General features: G+C 54.9%; 1 protein-coding gene across 1 annotated transcript in view; it reads left to right on the plus strand.

Annotated features, from left to right (window-relative positions):
- Positions 1–6,239: 6,239 nt before the first annotated feature.
- The window catches only part of LOC125918200 (cGMP-dependent 3',5'-cyclic phosphodiesterase), a 31,442-nt gene continuing 17,204 nt past the window's right edge, over positions 6,240–20,477 (plus strand). The window contains exons 1-4 of the mRNA XM_049624233.1: positions 6,240–6,401; positions 10,354–10,442; positions 17,602–17,711; positions 18,556–18,611. Coding sequence (XP_049480190.1) covers positions 6,255–6,401; positions 10,354–10,442; positions 17,602–17,711; positions 18,556–18,611 — 402 coding nt within the window. The 5' untranslated portion in view covers positions 6,240–6,254. The remainder of the gene's footprint in view (positions 6,402–10,353; positions 10,443–17,601; positions 17,712–18,555; positions 18,612–20,477) is intronic.

Consider the following 20,477-nt stretch of genomic DNA (forward strand, 5'->3'; position numbering starts at 1 on the left):
TTTGCCTCCCTTCCTCTGCCTGCTCTGGTTATTCCCTTCAACCCTCCTTCCCTGACCCCAGACCCTGTGCTAGAGACTGAGAGGTTCCAGGGAGTCAGACTGCAGAGAGCTGATTGTTCACACAAGCCTACCTTCTCTCCCCAACTCCTTCCGTCCTCCTGTCCTTCATCCATCCTCAAACCTAGCCCCTGAGGGATCTAGGGGGGCCTGGGACAATTGGAGGGCGTGTTGGGGGAGGCAGGCTCTGGAGTAGAAGCTGACGGTGAGGGGCCTAGAAGGAGCTAGTTGGGCATACTGAAGGGGAAGGGCCAGCAGGAGGGGGCCGAGCTCATCCGGGAGGTGGAGCGCCCACGGGGTGCGGGCGCCAGGACTGGGCTCAGGTGTATTCTACAGTGCACGTGTCTCCAGTGTGGCTCGGAGGCTGGAGACGCGGCCCTGTTGGAGTAACAACTGCAGCCGGAGTCTGCAAAGAGTGGGGGGGAGGGGGGGAGGAGCAGGGGAGGGGGAGGGGAAAAGGGTAAACAACGGAGAAAGGTGAGAAGAGAGGGGCGGAGGACAGGCCTTTATTCTAGGCTGGGCTCCTGAGCTCCAGGTGGCCTTTGTCTCAAGCCACCCCTCAGTCCCACCTCACCCTCTGCTTCCAGCAAACCGGCTTCTCCCCTTCTTTGGGACCTTCCATGAGGGGGTTCCATTCCCCCCGCCCCCCGACAGAGGGGCAGGAGCCACTGGGAGGCTGTCCTCAGAGGCTGGGCGGGTCTCACCTGAGCAAGGATGATCAAAACAGGATGATCAAAACAGGCACCTTCCATAATATGTACTGACATAGTATGGTGACAGATGGTGACTACACTTATCGGGATGAGCGTTTTGTAATGTATGTAATTGGCAGATCACAATGTTGTGCACCTGAAACTAATGTAATAGTGTATGTTGACTATTCAGCAGTAAAACAAAACAAACCCCTCCCAGGGCTCGCAGGAGGATTAATGATAATGTATGTCCCTGAGTCTCAAAGTGCGGTCCCTGGGCCAACAGCAGCTGCAGCCGCAGCTATAAATGTGTTGGAAATGGAAATACTTGGCATCATCCCAGACGTACTGTATCAGAAACTCTGGGGGCGAGGCCAGCGATCTGTACAATAGCCAGCCCTCCAGGGGATGCTGGTGGGCACAGATGTTTGAGAGCCACTGGTGGCCAGCTCGCAGCAGGTGTTTGAAAAAGATGCCATCCCTTTCCCCAAGTCCGACGCCCCAGTCAAGCCAGGCTCTGACATTTGTGTTATTCCAACTGTGGCCTGGGTCTCTGTCCTGCCTCTTCCTTCTGATCAGGTCTCCCAATGATCACCAAGCCTCTTTTCCCTATTCCCTTGCTCCTGACCCAGCTCAGGCTTGTTAAGGGAGGTCTGGGGGTGCAAGACCTAGCATCCAAGGTGCAGCTCTTCTGTGAGTATTTCAGGCATGAGTGTCTGTTAGAGGCGGTTTCTTGGGCAGGCGGCAGGCATGGGTAGAAGCGGAAGAAGGGAGGAGGGCCTGCCTCTTGTTCTTCCTTGACATCTCTTAACTCTGCAGGGCTGGGCACGCTGTGAGGGCTGTGGGGAGCCGCAGAGTCAGGTTGGGGTGCTGGAGCCCAGGCTGGGGTCTGAGGCCCAGCCAAAGGGGGCTTCCATGCTCTGAACCCCTGGGAGGCTTCCTCTGGGGAGTTCTGTCGGTCACCCTCATATGGCAGCTCGGCTTGTCAGTGCTGGGCACAGAGATGGACAAACTCTTCTTTGCCCTAGAAGGGCCCCATTGTCCAGGAAAATAAGAGACTGTGTATATAGATCACCAAAACAGGGGTCAGGAAGCAGGAGAATGTAGATGGCATCTGCCCTGGCACCCCTGATTTCCCCCATCTTGGGCTGTCTCCCTGGGTCCCTCCCATTCTGTGGGTACCCATCATGGGTCAGGTGCTCTCTCCTGAAGTTCTCAAGGGGGACTGCTTGGAGGTTTTGCAGGAGGAGTGGGTGGGGGCTGGAGTGTGCAGGGGAGAGATGGGAAGAGAAGCCATCTGAGAGGAGAGAAGACTTGGGGTGGGAAAAGATGTTGACCCTCATGGGGCTATGACAGGAGAGCAGCCTGTGACAGAAATGGGCATCAACTAAGGGAGGCATGGAGAGAAGAGAGATCCACTTAGAGAGATTGGGAGAGACAGGGCCTGAGAGAGACACACAGCCCAGAGGGAAAGAAAGAAGGATAGAGGCAAAGAGGGGCTCCAGGGCCCTGGGGATCTTGAAGAACACCCATGCTTCAGAGAAGGGGATACTGAGGCCCACAGAGAGACACCCCCCCCCCCCACCAGGCCACACAGGATACCTAGCACAAGCAGAGTTGGATGAGTCAGTCCTTATGGCCAAGTCCCTCCTAAGACTCAAGTTGTATTACTAGGACTGGCCATTGGGTTTGATGCTATTACCTTGTAGGCCACCAAGAGGGGCACTGTGAGGCTTCCTTCCACAGAGGGAGAGGTAGGCTCTAGGTTCCAGGCAGTGGGAAGAGCAATAGAAGGGTCTAAAGTGGTGGGAAAAGACATAGAGACTCATAAAGACGAGAGAGGAGGGCAGCTTGTGACAGTGATGCTGACCCTCAGGATGGGTATCAGTCTCTGCACAAGTAGCACCAGAAGGGCTAAGGCCAAGGTCTCTGGCTTTTACAATCCTAGGCACTAAGAAGGAATCAGAAGTAATTTAGTCTAGACCCTTCCCCTGCTCAAATAAGTATAGAGATGCCGATCTAGCCACATTACTCGCTCCGGAAGAGCCCTGACTCATAACAGACTCCCCTTTCTTGGTACCTGGGTTGGTACCTGCTCCCAGAGCAGCACTGTCTACAGTGCTGACTGGCCCTATCTCCAACCACAGAGTTGCAGGTAGGAAGCCAGCGAAAGCAGGGAGACTCCATCCATCCACCCATCCATCCACAACGTGTTAAACTACAAAACCATAGAACTATATGTGCAGAGCTGGAAGGGCCCATTTTTACTAATGAGAAAGCTGAGACTCAGAAGAAAGGGGCCTGCTAAGGCCACAGAGTTTCTGTAGTCAATCTGGGACAGGACTGGAAATTGCTGCTGTTTTCTACACACCACAAATTCTCCCCTGGGGTCTGGGAAATTGCCTGGTTGTTATGCTGATATTTATATTGGTGTTTGTTCAAAAAAAAAAAAAAACTGAGAGGGCCGGAAATGTGACCTCCTTCACTCCACTCTGAGCCTGGGCTCTGTGTGTGTGTGCGTGTGTGTGCATTATATATATGGTTGTGTTTTTATCTATGTGCATGCTTGTTTGTGTGAGGCTGTGTGCATGCGTGTTGGACAGAGGCGTGTGCATTCTCAGCTGCTCCACTGATTCTGTCCTCCCTTCACGGAGGCAGCCACTTTGCTCTCGGAGTCCTTTGCATCATGGGCTTTGGAATTTGAGCTATTTCCTTCCCTGAGTTGATGCAGTGGAGGTGAAGTTGCTTGGAGATCTGGGAAGGATTCAGGGAGGAGGTGGCATTTGAGCAAGCTTGAAGGCCCCCTTGAGAGTCAGGTATGAAAGTGGCCTTCCCAGCACCCCCCCTCCTGGGGCAGGCTGGGCAGGGCTGGGCCAGGAGGCAGATGGACAGAAGGATGCCAGGCAGAGAGCCTCAGGCTTCATCAGCCATGTCTGGTTCCTGCCCACTCTGGCCAAAGACGATGGCCAAGGATGTGAAGCCCCTTTCTGCTGCTGCCCCAACTTTCCTTTCCTGTGCCCCCGTCACCACCATTATCCTGCCCTTAGTCTGAAAAGTCATAGAAAGCTGACCAATCTGAACAAAGGCCAGACAGGCACCCACCAATTCCAGTAAAGGACAGGTCAGGGCATTCCCCAATCCAAGTAAAGGGCAGGTGGAGGTGCCCACCAATTGGAACAAAGGACAGACTATTCTCTCTAAGCCCCCTGGGAAGGGAGCTGGGGGGCGGGTGCAGAGCAGGAGCCAGACCGGGGCTGGACAGGCAGAGACTTGTGCTGTGGACCTTGTGCTGCCTGATGGGCTGGCTGACCACCAATGGGACATTCCTTCTCTTTGAGTCTTGGTTTCCTCATCTGTCAAATGGGAAGACTTAGCTGTCCCAAGATAATGGCTTTGAACAGTTTCTGCCCCCACAGCAGAGCTTGGCCCCACTTCTCCAACTTCTATGGCATATACTTAATCAAACTGCACTGGAGGTCAAGGCCCCTCAGGGCTCAGCTCGACTACCCTCCACCTCCTAATCCCCCCACCTCCAGGCAGGAACAGACCTAAATCAGCACCACCTTCTGGGGTCCTGCCCTGGGAGCCTCAGCCTGAGGAGCCTGGGTTGGCAGACTTAATTTGGGGATTATTTGGGACATGAGCCCTTTCTCCCTTCTTTAGTCTGCAGAATTGACCTCGAAAGGCCACGCTAGCTTACGTGTATATTGTGTGTGCAGCTGTTACTAAGTCCTGGCCCTGTGAACACATAAGGAAGTAGCCGCACCTGTGTGTGTGCCTGGAGGTATCTGAAGGCATGTTGGGTGTTCCTGCAGAGATGTGGAAATCTGTGGCTGTGTGGCCGGGTATAGGTGGTGCTGAGAGTGTGTGAACTGGGATGAGGAGTGCCTAAGGGTTAAAGGACAATTAACCCAATTTGGGGATTATAATGTTTGGAATCAGCAGCTTCTGATGTCCAACAGCAGAAATGGATCTCTGTGACCAAGATGTGTCTTCATTCTTGAGCAGTGGGAGGGATCAGAGGGAGGCTGGGGTTTGGGGACAGCAATGCCAAGTGAGCATTCAGGGAGTGAGTCCATCCCTGCCGCCCATTCGTGGAAACAGGACTGGGTGGCCATGGGAATGAGGGAGAAAACCGAAGCCAAGAACATGCAAGGGTGAAACCTGTAGCTGAAGCCTGGACCCCGGTACAGGACTCCCATCTGTGGCCTCTCTGAAAGATGGGCACTTCGTGCATTCTTTCACACCCTTAGGGATAGGCAGCTTACTTCCTCCTTGTCTCCTGGTGGCTGATGCCTATGTAGCATGGCTCTGCGTAGATAAAAGTCCTTCATCCCATTGGGTCAAGGCCAGCCTCTTTTAAACCTATGGGTCTCCAGGCTGTCCCTGGGGCCACGGAGTCCTGTCCCCTGCTCAGGACAGCCTGACAGATTTGGAGTCAAAGATTGTGACCCATGGGTCTGCTCTGCTGTAGGCTGGGCACCCCCAGACTCTCCAGTCTCAGGCACATGCAAAACTTGGTTTCTAGTTCCCTCCTTACATGGGTCACCTGTGAATGAGTCTCATCTTGTCCTCACTTGGGAGGGACACAATGCGCTGGGGATGATCTAATCAGCCAATAGAGGTGGGAGAACTGTTATCTTCCCTATTTGGGATGACAGATCTTTATTAATATGGCCTGCAGTGTCAGCATTTTAATTTATTACCAGCCACACATACACTATGGGCTCAGACTGAGTTTGTGGTTCACTAAGACCCTCAACCTCGTAACATTTTTATATGAATGGGGGCCAAGCCATGTCGCCTTCCTCCTACAGTTAACTATTTTGCTTTTTGAACACAGACCCAGCCATCCACAGAAAGGAACTTCAAGGGCTTGTGGGGAGGGCATGGCTGAGTGGACGGTATGAGTCATGAGCCTGCCTTGGCCCTGGATCCCCTGTTCCATTACCTTTCTTTTTGATCCCTGTGGCTTGGCCAAGTTAATAGAGTGAGAAGCGTGGACCTTTCTTCTGTTCCGGCTCTCCAAGGACAAGGCCTGTTCCTGGGATGGGAAAGCTGTGAGGCAGTCAAGGCTGACTTCTTCTTCCCCCACTGTCTTGCCAGGGGCTGGCCCAACTGTATTTCTCTCACCTTGTGGGCTCATGCACCCCATGGGCTCTCTCTAGCTCCCAGGATTCAAATTGAGGTTTTATTTGTTTGCTTGTTTTGCTTTGTTTTAATATGGAAGATTGTGCTTTCCCTACTATGCCAGAGTTGTCCTTGGCTAAAGGACAAGAGGCCTGGGAGCTAATCTAAACTTGGCCTCTTGACTCACTGTGAGCATGCTAAGCCCCTGGCCCTTCTCTGAGCCCCCTTTTCCCATCTGTAAGATGAGTGGACCTGGATACTCTAGGGCCATAAGACTTGTTGGATTCTGAGATTTTAAGATCCTGGGATTTAAGTGTCTGAGAGACTTGGGCTCTGGTTTAAGCTGGGACTTTGTCCTCATAGCTGTCTGGGCAGATGGGGCTGCCCTGGCCTGCCTGGAGAAAACCCTCACTGCCCTTTTCTCTCTTCCAGGATGCTTTGCTGAGCCTGGGCTCTGTCATCCACATCGCGGGCTTCCAGCGGGCTGTCAAGGAGGCCCTTTCAGCTGTGCTCCCCAAAGTGGTAGGTGCCTTGCCCCACACTTTCCCCACCTCCCAAATCTTTGCCCAGCTCCTTACTGTGTACCTCACACAGAGTTGAGTAGGAAGAGGCAGGATCCCTGCCCAGAGGATTCTCGCAGGGAAGGGAAGGGTTTGGGTAAGTGTTCTGAGAGGGCATTCTGGAAGAGAAGGGCTGAAGCTAAGTCCCAAAGAATGAACTTACATAGGAATTCTGGAATATCAGAGACAGAAAGGGACTTAGAACTTCATTGGAAAGATCATGTCTCAGACAATGGAAAGGATTCTCCTAGGATAATAGCTAGAACATAGTGGAGTCAAGTGGGCTTTAAAATATATAGCTGGAGGGGTTGAGGGTAGACATGCAGAAGAACTTCCTTGATCCCAGATCCCATTCCAGAGGTGCTAGAATGAGGCTCAGCTTTATTGAGTGAGTCGTGTGAAGTTAAAGTGTCCTGCCTGGAGATAGGAAGCTGGACAAGGTGACCTCTAGAAACCTTTAGGCTTCTCTCTCACCTGCCCCAATACCACGGATGATTGCAGATTAGGGGCAGGTGGAGGGTGGCTGCTTGGGCCCTGGTCCCCTTGGTTGTCTGGGCTCAGAGTGCCTTGGTAAGGGAACTGTGCCCCTCCTGAGCTGCCCCCCAGTCATTCCCCAACCTGGCTCCAGTGGCTACTGCTCACACCTTAGGCTGTAGGACAAGTAAACTTGCCCTGAAGACCTGGAGCAGCACTATCTCAGCTGTCAGCCTAGTGGGGGGAAGGGGAGCACCGTCTGAACCTGCCAAAGGAGCACTAAAGACTTCCAGGAGGAAGAGATGCCTCAACTGGGTCCCACAGCCTGGAATCCTCTCTCCCCTACTCTAGACACCAGCCAGAGTCAGCCTCTGCCAAAACGTGACATCCTCCACCCCCACCTCCACCCCTGCAAGCCTATCATATCTGAATCTACTTGATGGATGAACCACTAGAGGCCCAGAGAGGGAAGGCACCTCACCCAAGGTCACACAGCATGACAGGGACAAAGGGGTATTGGCACCTAAGCATCCCCATTCTCTCTCCTCTGCTCTGCCTTCTCAAACCTTCTAGAAGTTCAGAGCCCTGGAGGAGGGCTAATGAGTGAGCTTTATTGAGTGTGAAATTGGTAGGAAGTGGGTGGTGTGTTTGAGCCCAAAAATAAATCCTCCCAGAGAAGGGTAGGACTGAGGCAACATCTGGCCTGGGGTGGAGAAACATCTGGAAAGGAGGGGGTGGAGAGGTTAGCAGGTCAGCATCTGTAAGGCTGCCCTGGGCCCCTCTGTGGCCATTGAGACTGTCCTGGGAGGGGTAAGAGGAGGTGACTGGCTACATCTTCATAGGCAGGGTGCCTGGTGGTTGTGCCAGTGTAGATGCCCTGTACTGGATTAATTGTATTTCCAAAGCTGGGGGTTTGGGAGACAGCTGTGGTTCAGACAGTTAGGTTCCTGGGACAATGGGACACGTCTACCTCAACTCATCCAAGAGACCTGTATGAGCTAGGGAAGCCCTGACTTTGGGCAGCCCTGCTTTAATTGCATGGAGTGTCTCAGTCCCTCCCCTCCCCCCCCACACACACCCAGGAGGGGTGGGGAGATGGGAGGTGTGATCTGCACCCAGGGAGGGGTGGGTAGGCAAGAGGTCTAGTCTGTCCCCAGGGAGTGGGAGCAGGGATGGGGGGGGGGCATCTGACCTGTCCCCAGGAAGTGGGGGGAGATGGGAGGATCTGCACCCAGGGAGAGGTGGGTAGGTGAGAGGTCCGGTCTGCCCCCAGACAGTGGGGGCAGGGATGGGGAGGGGACATCTGGCCTGTCGCCTGGAAGTAGGGGAAGATGGGAGGGTCTGCTCTGCCCCCAGGAAATGGGGTGAGATGGAAGGTCTGGTCTGCTCCCAGAGAATGGGGGCAGGGACTGGAAGGGGTGGGTCTGGTCTGCCCCCCCCCCAGTGGAGTGGGGGTGGGGGGAAGGGCAGATGGGCGGTCTACTCAGTCCTCAGAGGAGGGAGGGAGATGGAGGTGTCAGCTCAGCCCCCAGGGAGGGGTGGGGCGCTGGGGGAGGGGTCTCCATACTCCTCCTTGGTGAGGAGAGCCTCTGGCACCTGGCTCCCTCATCAGCACCCATTGTGGCAGGCAGCCCCGAATGCAGATGGTGCTGATGTGTCTGAAATGGTTCCCTCCTTCTCTCCAATAAACTCAGCTAATTTTAACCCAGAGGGCTGAGAGTGAGGGGGTGGGAGATAGAGGGACATCCGGAAGTGATGAGGATCTGTCCTCCCAGGCTCCCCACCCCTTGTGTACCCACCTCTCTCTCTGCCCGGGGAAGACTCACTGTGTGACCCTATGTGCCGGGTGGTCTCTTAACCTCTTTGGGCCAAATCCCTCAGGCCCCTCCCAGGCTGCTGCAAGGATTGGAGGACAAGAAGGAGGCTGGATATAGATGAGGAGAGGCCTCCCTCCCACTGATTTCTCCATCCCTAAACTCCCAGCCTAGACCCTTACCCTGGAGGACAAGGGGCCTCCAGTTCTGGCCTGTGACTTGCCCCTGTCACCCTTCTCAGGCCCTATCATCCCCAGCCCATACCACCAATGAACTGGTTCAGGTTCTCTGGAAGCAGGACTGGAACTGGGGCTGGGAGGTGGGGGCAGCCAAAAACAACAAGAGTGGCTGGCAGGACTGTGGACACCCACAGTGGCAGAAGGGCCGTTACTTCAGCTGAGAGGGATTCCACACTTACTGGCACACTTACTACGGGTGGGCCTTCAGCGCCTGGCTCCAGTGTCATCTCCTCCAGAAGCCCTCCCTGGTAGCGCAGCAGAGAGGAGAGACCTGCCTGCCCGCACCAAGAAAACAGCGCTCCTCGGGATACTTACCTGGGCGTGTGCGTACCCCTCGGGGTCTTCTGGACAGCACCGGCCTCTGGGTCTCCCTCCCTCCGCACCCAGAGTGTGCATGGTGGGGCGCTCAGTGAGGCTGGGCTGAATGAGCTGGTTACGGATCCCTCGGGGTGACCAGTCCTGTTTGGAGGGGATGTCGATTTTTCACCCGTGGGGCAGTGGGGTTGCTGTGAGGGCAACCACTTCTGCCAAGACATGGCCTACAACCGAGGCCAAAATGGCTCTGGGCCCTTGGGGAAGGCAGACTGACAAGCTGAAGACTTGACAAGCTTCGAAGAGAGCTTCGATCTCACTCTGGGGAGTGATCACTCCAAAATGCGCACCTGCTCCTCTCTCTCAGGGCTCACAGCAGTCTCCTCCAAATGTTTATAGGCCCTGCTGACCCTAAGACAACCTCCTGTGTCCCCTGCCTCCCCTGTCAGTTCCATAAATGCTCTGTGCTCTTTACACTGCCTGCCTGCTACTTGGCCCAGAAGCCACTCTTTGTGCCTCACCGACTCCCAGAATGTGTTTCATTTTTACTGTAGTTACAGATGTAAGGTCACTTCCTCCGGGAAGTCCTTCTGGCTTGAGTCACAGTGTGTGGTTTCTTGTAGAATTATTTGTGTCTCTGAGGTAGGAGGGACTCTTCCAGGGTGTTCTGAGCCCCTCTTGGCATTTAGCCCTGAGTAGACCACTCAGTTGTTTGCTGAGGCTAGAGTCCCAGCAAACTGAGGTGGGTGGTGGGTGAGATTTGTCTGCACCTTCAGTCCTTTAGACTCTTTCCCCAGCACTTTGGATTTGGGGTGATAGACAAGGAAAGCCTGCAGGGTCACGGGTCACTGCCTGCCCAGAGAACCCCCTCCAAGAGGAGAGGGCGAGGTATAAGTTCATAAGGGACTTTTTCCACCATGGCTACATGTTAGAATCACCTGGGGAGTAAAAACAAACAGATGCTTGATCCCACTCCTAGAGGGTCTGTGACCTTGTCACCCAGATCCATGTCTGGGCTGGGACAGGGCGGCTGGGAGGGCTCTGTATAGGGTCTCATGAGTGCCTTCTGTCCTAGGAGACTGTCTACACCTACCTGCTGGATGGGGAGTCCCGGCTGGTGTGTGAGGACCCCCCCCACGAGCTGCCCCAGGAGGGGAAAGTCCGGTGAGCTATTTTGCACCCCACTGCCTCTAGCACAGTCAAGGATCTCAGGCCTGGGGGACCTTCCAAAGTCATCCAGTCTGATCTCCCCCACCTGACCTTGACCTCAGCTTCCCTGCCAGCTGGGGTTCCTTGGCTGGGTCACTGACACCCCCCAGAGGGGAGAAGCAGTGTCTTTTCTCATGTTGTGTTGGGGCAGTGGACAGCACAGGGAAAGGGCCAACTGGTAGGTTTTCTTCTAGAAACCTGGGGAGCTCTTCTAAATTGCTGCAGCCTCCTCAGAGCCCAGTCTCAGAAGGTCAGGGCTGCAGTTTATCAGTTAGAACCCAGCAGGCTATGAGAACTGCCTGGGAAGTTCTCACAGAATCACAGAATGCTGGACCTGCGGGAGCACACGGTGTCAACCCTGTATGTGAGAGCAGGGAGAAGGAGATCAGAGACAGTGTCCTGCTGTGGGTTCTGAGCCTGACTGCCTGGGTTCAAATCCCAGTTCCCTTTTACTAGCTGTATAGCCTAGGGCAAGGTATTCAACCTCTCTGTGCCTCCGTTTTCTTGTTTGTAAATGGCAATAATAATAGTACTTATCTCATGGGGTTGTTGGGGGTGAATTAAATGAGCTTAACACAGCCCTTAAAACTGAATCCATAAGAAGTGCTAAAGGTCTGGTTTTACTTTTGTTATGATAGAATGTTGGAATCGCTGACTTTAGGAACATCGGGCTCAGTGCTCTGTGGTCCCCTGATACCTCTGAGCCTATTGAATTCAACCTCCTTATCTTCCAGATGGGCAAACATCATGAGACGTGTCCAAGGCCACATACCTGGTGTGAGACAGAGGCAGGCCTGGGACACCGTCTCCTGGCTCCTGGCCATTTGGGAGACAGCGAGGGGAAGTGGAGCTTGTCAGATGAGAAAGTGTTGACAGGCAAGAGTGCTGGTCCAGAGGAAGGCAGGCCACGGAGGGCATGGTCACTGCCTCGTAAGCACTGCAGGGCCATCATGGGCCCAGGGAGCACTAGGCCGGGAGCTGAGGGCCCAGTGGGCACCAGTGGGGGTGTTACTAGAAGAGGAGGGCTTTTCCAACAGGCCAAGCAGTCCAGCAATGTGGCTTTTTCAGGTGGTAGCTGAGACTGGCGAGACGCTCTCCTTTCACAGAAGCCATGGAAAGAATTGCTGTTTAGGGATGCCAGAGGTTCCTGAGGCTAGGGATGTGGGTGGTTTTGAGGCTCCTCCTGGTACTTGGGACCCTGGATTCCTGGATGCTGGCCTCTCTCTAGCCCTTCCCCGTGGAAGGGGCCGGTGCCTCTCCAACAACCCAAGAGCTTTCCCACCTCCTGTTCTCCCATTTGGCTCCCCCATGGTGTGGGTGGTGAGTGACACTCTCCCCTTCAGTTATCTCCTGATAACTCCTCCCTTCAAGGACTGTGTGAACCAAGCCGGCCATGCCTTCTCTGGCTTCTACTGTCCCTTCTGTAAGACTGTAAAATAGGGCTGGAAGGTCTTTGGAATCTTAAGGAAAAAGAATGCTGTAATAATCCCCTTTCTCCTCTGAGCCAGCACACCTACTGCTAAGAACTTTGCTTCATATGAGCTTGCTCCGTCCAAGAAGTTTCCTCAAAGTGGCCCAGGAAGGCCTTCCTGGGAGAGGGTTGCAGGATCATGCGCTCAGAAAGCAGGAGGGGAGCATGATGGGTTTACTCCGCCCCTTCTGAGCCTGCAAACGTTCCCCTTAGGTTTTCTGCTGTGGGGGCAGGGGGTCAGGGGATACTGAAAGAGCTGCTGATGCAAAAGAAGAGAGAAGAGGAGAGGGGGGGGGGGGGAAAGGGAGGGGAGGGGAGAGGATGGGGGGAGGGGAGGGGAAGGGGAAAGGAGAGGGGAAGGGGAAGGGAAGAAGAAAAAGAAATAAAAGGCAATTAAAAGTGAATGTTCCTTGGGGTGCCTGGGGGGCTCAGTCGGTTGAGTGACCGACTCCAGCTCAGGTCACGATCTCACAGTTTGTGGGTTCGAGCCCCACATCGGGCTCTGTGCTGACAGCTCAGAGCCTGGAGCCTGCTTTGGATTCTGTGTCTCCCTCTCTCTCTGCCCCTCCCCCACTCATGCTCTGTCTCTCTCTCTCTCTGTCTCAGATATAAATAAACATTAAAAAAATTAAAAAAAAAAAGTGAATGTTCCAATGCAATTGGCCCAGAGTTCAGTGGACATGGGGAGGTGAGTGCCTGCTGGGAGACAGGGCTCAGAAATCAGAGAAGTCAGAGGAGGAGAGGCTGGTAAGGGGCAAGAGGGGTGAGGCAGTACACATCCCAGGGGACACAGAGATCAAAGCTCCTTCAATCTGGTAAGGATGGGGGGTGAAGGTTGAGGTCAGTCCCGTCTTCTGAAATCTGTGCTATGCTTGCCCTCTCCGTGTCTGGTGTTGAGCCCACCCCCTAGACAAGGGCTAAGACTTAGCTCGGTATGTGGAAGAGGGAAGAACACTGGAATGGGAGTCAGATAGGCCTGGATCCTACCCTGGCCCCATTGCTGCCTCCCTGTGTCCACTTCCAAGACTGTTTTCTTATCCCTAAAACAGAGGTAACAGTAGGACCTGTCTTTTGGTGTCATGATGTAATGGATACACAGTGCCCCGTACACAGTCAGAGGTCAGTGGTTGCTGGCTGCCCTCCACCCCCAAGTCTCAATTTCCCCATCTGGGTGACCTTGAGAAAATTACTTCCCTTCTTGCTTCATTCAGTCTTTTTCTATAAAATGGATGGGGCTTGGTACAGGGTCCTTCCAATGGTGACCTTTGCAGTTCTGGCCCCAGCAGCACACTGGGCACCTGCCTCAGGCTAAGTAAGGCTGAGGCAGATGCCCAGTGGAGGGGGCCCTGCTCCAGGAAACCCTGGAGGGCTGGCAGGGCTGGCAAACAGCAGCAGGTGTGAATAGAGTCGGGTCATAAAGACAGATAAGGACCCGGGGGTAAGGGGCAGAGGATGGGCTCAGGGTAGTATGAGGGAGGCAGGGGAGACATCCAAGGGACAATGGGGAGGCCCCTCCTGCCACTGCCCCCTTACCCCTGTGGGCTCGCAGGTGCCCAGTTTCATCCTCACAAAGCGTTTTGGGTTCCCTGCCCCCCTCGTGCTGGCTCATGCCCTCTTGTCCCTAGCAAAGCCCTTCCCTGTGTGGCTCCATCTCAACCGGCCACATTTCCCTAATCTCCCACAGCCCAGCTGGAGGCGCTCTAGGAGGCCCGCTCCATAGTTCCCTGACACTAAGGAAGATCCAATTTCCAGAAAAGGTGTCTGGCCATGACGGCCTCCCTCAGGGATGGGTCTTTCCACAAGAAGAAACACGAGCTGGGAGTCAGGAGACCTGGGATCCAGGGGGGTGTCCTGAGATCGCGCTGGGCCCCTGTCCACTCCTGGGAGACAGTAAGACACTACAATGTCTGAGGGCTGGTCCAGCTCTGAATTCCAAGAACTGGAGGGGAGAACCTCCTGGAAGTCTTCGTCTCTCTCTTGTTGGAGCCCCCTCAACCTCCCAGCCTATTTCAGTCCCCAGCCCTGCCACCTTCCTCTTCTTATTGTGTCTCCTGCCACCTTGAAGCCTCTTGTGACCCAATGCTGAGTGTGGCAGAGTCTGGGGCCTTTCAGCTGCCACGGAGACACCACCCACACCCACCCCAGCTGCTTGTCTCCCTCTGCTACCATTTGGGGGCAACCTTGACACATTCCTTCCTCAGAGCTGACCTGGTCCTTTTTTACCACAGAATCTGTGTTCCTCTGATTTGTCTCAAAGGACACAGGAAATAGTCTCTTCCCATCTCCGGAGTCTCACATTCTGGGAGAGGGGAGGGGAGGGGAGGGTCCAGGTTCTGGGCTGAATCATAATTTGTCCCCTAGAGAGATGAAAGGTCAGAGAGAGATTTAGGCCCTAGGAGGTGGGGTGGGGGGGTGCTCAGTAAAGGGGATGGGGCCTCACCAAAGAAGGGGCTCAGAGGAGTAGAAGAGGGCCTGGGCACTCAGCTCTTTCCAGGCCATTTGACCCTACCAACAGAGAGCCTTTTTCTCCACTCTTGCCACTAAACAAATAATTGTTAAAGGAACAGAACCGTCATAAAGTACACGCCCGTTCCTCTCCTCACTCTGTGCCCATCTGTCTTTATCGCCACTGGGACAGCCATGACCACCCAGGCACCAGGGCTGAGTCATTAGCCTTCAACCTGTACAGCTGGCCCCTGGCGTGAAGTCCCCTCACCCCCACCATCAGCTTGGCAGGTGGAGGTAGGAGGCTGGAGTCGTCAGGAGGGGAGATGAGGCAGGGCAGAGGGTCCTAAATTGAGGGAGGAGCCATTGGGGTGTGAGGGTAGACAAACACCCACCCTCATCTGGGTGGAGGAGACTCAGCCTGGGCCCTCCCCTTCCCCTTCCAGTCTGTGGGTGTCTTTAAAACTTCCAGGGGGACAACAGTTCTGGAAGGGTGCAGCAGAGGCAAAGGGCTTGCATGGGAGGTGGGCTGAGGTGATCATGGCCCGGCACAGACCTGCCTGGGACCGCGGGATGTGGCCAGGCCAGGGAAGGCAGGTTGCAGAGCAAGGTGCCAAGGTTAAGGATTTCTGAGGGTTTAACCTCCCGGGAGGCCCCAGTGTTCAGTGAGAGATGTGGGCTCAGTCAAGGTTGATCTGCCCAAGCCCCGCCTCTCCTCTGCTGACCAGGGACCACTGAGACCAGAGGCCCTCCCTTACAAGAGGTTTCCAGTCTCTCAGATTCTCCCTCTGTAGTGAGAGTTTTACCCAGCAGCTAAACTGATGCACCTGAAAGCAAACCTGACCTTTACTTTCCCCAACTCAAGTCCTTCCTGGTGCTCCCACTGCCCTCAGGATCATGCCCAGCTCCTCAGGGCTCTCTCCAGCCTCGCTCCAAGCCGCCCAGACACACTAACCTTCTTGCAGTTGGGCCATCCGGCAGACACATGTTCTTTCTTTCCTCTGAGCCTCTACACATGCAGTTCCATCTGCTTGCACATCCCTTCCTGCCTGCCTTGACCCAACTCAGCATCACCTCCTCCAGGAAGCCTTCTCTGATACTAATTCCATGGGGAACAGTTGTGAGAGATGCATGGGAGGTGATTCACTCATTGAATGGGGGAAGTGAGGAAGAGGGAGGTAGCTGGGACAGTTTGTGGACAAGCCACAAGGTACCCAGGGGATGGTTGTGCCACTTTTTGGTGGTGGAGAGAATAAACTCAGGTTGGGACTGGGTGCCTTTGACAACCTCGGGACATCCAGGGCAGGCTTCCAGGAGGACTTTGGGTATCTGGGGTCTGGAGCTCATAGAGTTGGGGCTGGAGAGTTATGGAGCCATGAGCACAGAGGAGGGAGTTTTGTGCAGAAAAGAAGAAAGGCTTCATCAGGTTCCTGGGGTGTGGGGTAGAGGGCAAAGCCAAGGCAGCCAGCCCCTGGTTGGGGCAGGGTTGGGGGAAGAGGGGTGTCAGGGGTCAGAGAGATGAAACTACAGCCTTTACTGACCAGCAACGGAGGGACCAGCGCCACCTTGTGGTTGCCTAGTAACCAGACGGTTCGAGGCCAAGTGGCTGGGTGGGTTCGACAACAGGGGATTGACTGAGGGTCACCTGCCTCCAGGTGGCCTGGCCCCTGCCTCCATGAAGACCCCGCCTTTATCAATTTAGTCTCCAGGACCATGGCTGCATTGCCCTCCTGCCACCCTAGATTCCTATTCCTTCCTGGGGTGATTGGCACAGTTGGACAGGGCAGAGCTGGGGCCTAGCACTCCCGGAGCCTAATAGCCCAGCGTGTGAGGGCTAGAAGGTGGGACACACCACTGGGTCTTGTAGATTTTGAACCAAGAGGCCAGGAGTGAATGGATCCAGTTCAGAATGTGGCGTGAACTTTACCAAGAAGCTCAACCTCTTAGTCCTCAATTTCTCTAGAGGCCGTGACCTCCTAATCAGGAGGCTTGTAGGCCACCTCCTCTCTTTTCCTCATCTGGCCTTTGCTTGGCTCCCCTTAGTGACCCCACATGCACACACTGGAGTCCCAGCCCCCCAAGGCTTCTCTTCTCTTCAGGCCAGGCAGTTCCTACAAACACAATTAAGTGGAGGCAGCGTGAGGGATGAGGAACCCAGGACAATTAATCCTCAGGGAGTGACAGTTGGTGAAAAATCAGGCACTTAATTCAGCAGGAAGAGCTAGAGGCGGGTTGTGGGGGTAGGGTGGTATGTGTAGTGAGGGCAGAGAGAGACTCATTCTTCCTACATCACCTACCCCCACCCGCTGCCCCTCCATCACACCTACACCCATTCATACCAATCCCGTTGGAAACTCACATCCCCTCAGGTCTTTAGGAAGGTTCAAACACACCAGCCAGTTAGGAGTATGGGCTCTGGTGCCAATTGCCTGGGTTCAAATCCTGACTCTACCACTTATTAACCATGGGATCTTGGATAGGTTCCTAACTCCCAGTGCCTTAGTGTCTCTGCCTGAAAATGGAAATGATGATAATATTTAATTGATAGGATTGTTGGGAATTCTAAGTCAATCTCTATGAGTTGCTTGGATGGTGCATGGCACGTAGGGAATGGAGGGTACTTTAGTTACGACGATTACCTCTGGAGTCCTCCCTCCTGTGCTTAGTGCTGAAAGTTGCTCTAGAATGTTCCCCCCCCTTCTTTTAATTAAAGTATGGTTGACATGCAGTGTAACACTAGTTTCAGGTGTATAGAATGGCTTTCCTGAGGATTGAGTTGGTTAGGGTTCTCCTCTTCCCCACACTCTTTCTCCCTGGGAGGCTCAGAGAGGTAGGCCACTTGCCCAAGGTTAAGTAGTGGCCACAGCAGGATTTAAAAGAGGCAGCCTTTTAAAGTAAAGCTCTGAGCCCTTGCTTTACTTGCCCTGGGGGACCTGCACGGGGCCCCAGGGTACTTTCACATACCCACCAGCAAAGAGGCACCAGAGGCCAGACTGTGGCTGCCTGCCTCTTCCACATGACAGGTCAGGGTTCCTATCTCTTTTATTTGTGTCCTCCTCATGTCCGCCCTATGGCCGGTCAACTTGTCTAGATCCTTGCAGATGTGCAGAGTCCAGCCTGCTGTGTATCCCCAGGTTGGGGCCTGCACCTTTTTGATCCAGGGACTGAGAGGTAGGATCACATACATCCTCTTTTCAGAGAGGCTGTGATCTCCCGGAAGCGGTTGGGCTGCAATGGACTGGGCCCCTCGGACCTGCCGGGGAAGCCGTTGGCCAGACTGATGGCCCCACTGGCTCCTGATACCCAAGGTAAGGACTGGGAACTGGGCAGGGGCAGGGAGGGACCGTGCCCCTGCTCCCCAGATCCCATCTGTCTTCTATCCCTGTCTTCATCTCTCTGTCTCCTTTTTCCTCTTGCTCTGTGTCTTCGGCAATCCCCTCATCTAATTCTCTCTCTATTGTGCTACTAACTTCTCTGAGCCTCGATTTTCTGATCTATAAAATGGGGATGAGAGAACCTACCTTGAGGGGGTGTTTTGAGGAGGAGCAAATGAGATAACGCATGTTAAAGGCCGGGCACATACTAGGGCTCAGTGGCCAGTGGCCGCAGTGGTCACGTGCTTGTGTCTCATGCTAGATGGGCTGTGTTGTTGTCATGCTTTCTCTGTCACTGTCTCTATTTTTCTTTCTCTTCCTCTCCACACCCCCTGTCCGCCATGTCTCTCTGCCTCGTGTCTCAGTCTCTCTAGGTCTGTGTCCTCTGTCTCGATGTGGAAAGTGCACAAGACTGGGAGTCAGGAGACCTGACTTGCTGTGTGATCTTGGGCAAGTCACTTCCCCTTTCTGGACCTCAGTTTCCCAATCTGTAAAATAGGGGTGCTCAGCCTTACCTGCCTCCTGCTCTCTCAGGGTTGCTGGGGGTGGTCACAGGAGAGTTGTAACATGAGGGGGCTTCCTTCCATGCAGGGGACATTGCTGTGGTTGTTCTGTTGCCGCCTCAGGACCCCCCCATCTCTCTGGGTCTCTGGGTCTTTCTGTGTCTCTGTCCCGGCCTCTCTGTCTGTGTCTTTGTCTCCCCCACCCTGGGGCTTGGCTCCATATCTCTGAGCCTCATTGGCCCCACAGGACCACCTCATTGCCCTCTCCCCCTCAGTGCTGGTCATGCCGCTGGTGGACAAGGAGGCTGGGGCTGTGGCAGCCGTCATCTTGGTAAGAACAGTGTGGGGTGGGATGGGGGAGTGGAGACCAAGGGAGGGATAGCGGATGGAGCCTGTCTAGGGTGTGTGTGTGTGTGTGTGTGTGTGTGTGTGTGTTACAGCAAGCTGGGCTGGAGTTGAGGAAATGGGGTCTAGGAGGAGTCTGGCTTCTCCCACACCCCAGCACTCTGCCCTACCTTGAATGGGCAGGACGCAGTCACTGGCCCAGTCAGCAACTTCCAGAGACATGTGCAAGTCCCTTTTGCACTTCTCAGCCCCATGGAGCTGTTGGTGCAACCCTGACCTTACTTCCTCTTTGGCATCCTCCCGGCTGGGTTGGGGGCCAAGAGCTTTGTCCACAGAGGGCCTGAAAGACACTGAGGAATGATGGATGGACATGGCCCTGACAAGTAGAGATAGTATGAGAAGTTCAGTCAGATTCCGGTGGCCAGAGCTCAGGAGCAGGGGCGGGGGAGGCCCACCCGGAGGGTCTGCCTGGGAAGGCATCCAGCCCCATGGCTGACCAGGGCGGGCTTCCTGGAGAGGGAGATGGAGGGGGAAGGGGCTTTTGTGGGAAGTGGGGATGCCCGGCCTGGGCAGGGGGGCGGGGTTGGGGGGGTGCAGTCAGGCAGAGAACCAAGGCCGAGACGCCCCCTGCCCTCTGCTGCCCCCTGGCGGAGCTCATCGGGTTTCTGCTCCACCGGCAGGGTTTGGCTGACCCTGGTGGGGCTGGTTCAGCCTCTCTTTCCTGCTCTCCCATACGGGAGGTGGGCATTCAAAATCATTGTCCTGTCCTAGAAACCGAGGTTTAGCCCCCCCAATTCGCCACTATTGGGGGTCCGCTTCCACCGCACCACCTCAATAAGGCACAGACTAGGGGGCGTGGGCAGATGAAGAGTGGGTCATCCTGAGCCCGTGGGACTCCTCCAGAGCTCATTAAAACGGAATTAAAGGTTTCTGAGGCGCCTGACCTTTCCTGAGCTACTGGCGGGGGAGGGCGGTGGGAGTGGGGGGGCGGCCGCGGTGGGGTCAGGAGAGGAGAGGAAGGAAGGAGTGCTTGGCTTGGTCTCCTAGAAGCCCCATCTGCCTGACTGAGGAAGCTGCCGGCCCCTCGGTTTCTCCGGCAAGCTGCTCCCCCACCCCCAGCTTCTGTTCCCGCAGGGGATGGATCTGCTGTTGGCACAGAGTTCTCAGCACCGCTTCCCTCCCTCTTTTGGTCCCAATCTGTGCCAGAGCTGGTGGCTTGGAAGAGGACCAGGGCCAGGGGCAATGTGCAGAGGTGGGCAGCGGGAGGTGGTGGTAATTCGTTCCCCACTTCTGTGGAGGGAGAAGAGTCTGGGGGTCCCTGAGAAGGATCTCCTATGGAGGGGCTGGGTCAGAAGGGCAGCAACTCCAGCAAGAGGAGGACATTTGGAGTTTGCTCATCTTACGGGCAGGAGGATGGCTGCCATGACCACTGCTCACCTTGGCTCAGGTTGAGCTGGGAGTCCAGGCTTCTGCTTTCTCCTGGGGGGGGGGGAAGGGGAAGGCCAGTGTGTATGTGTGTGTTGTGTGCTGGGGAGGCAGAGGGGCCACATTAAATTTAATTCACCCTAGCAAAAACCCTGCTCTAGGTATCCCAGCTGGGTGTAGGGAGGGTGGCAGAAAGAGGAGTGAGACCCATTTCTGCCTTCTAGAAGCTCAGTCTGGGGGAAGGCAGGTACAGCCTCAGGCTACAACTGGCCAAATGGAATAAATGCTGCCAGCAGGTGCTCCAGGGGTAGAGGCTGGGGCAACAAGGGGTGCCTCGTGGTGGAGGCAGCATTTGAGTGGGGCTTTGGGGAGTAGGGGGGAGGTTGACAGGCAGAGAAGACTAGAAAGGGTATCCTAAGAGGAGGGA

The sequence above is a fragment of the Panthera uncia genome, unplaced genomic scaffold (assembly GCF_023721935.1).
Source record: "Panthera uncia isolate 11264 unplaced genomic scaffold, Puncia_PCG_1.0 HiC_scaffold_542, whole genome shotgun sequence".
NCBI lineage: Eukaryota > Metazoa > Chordata > Mammalia > Carnivora > Felidae > Panthera > Panthera uncia.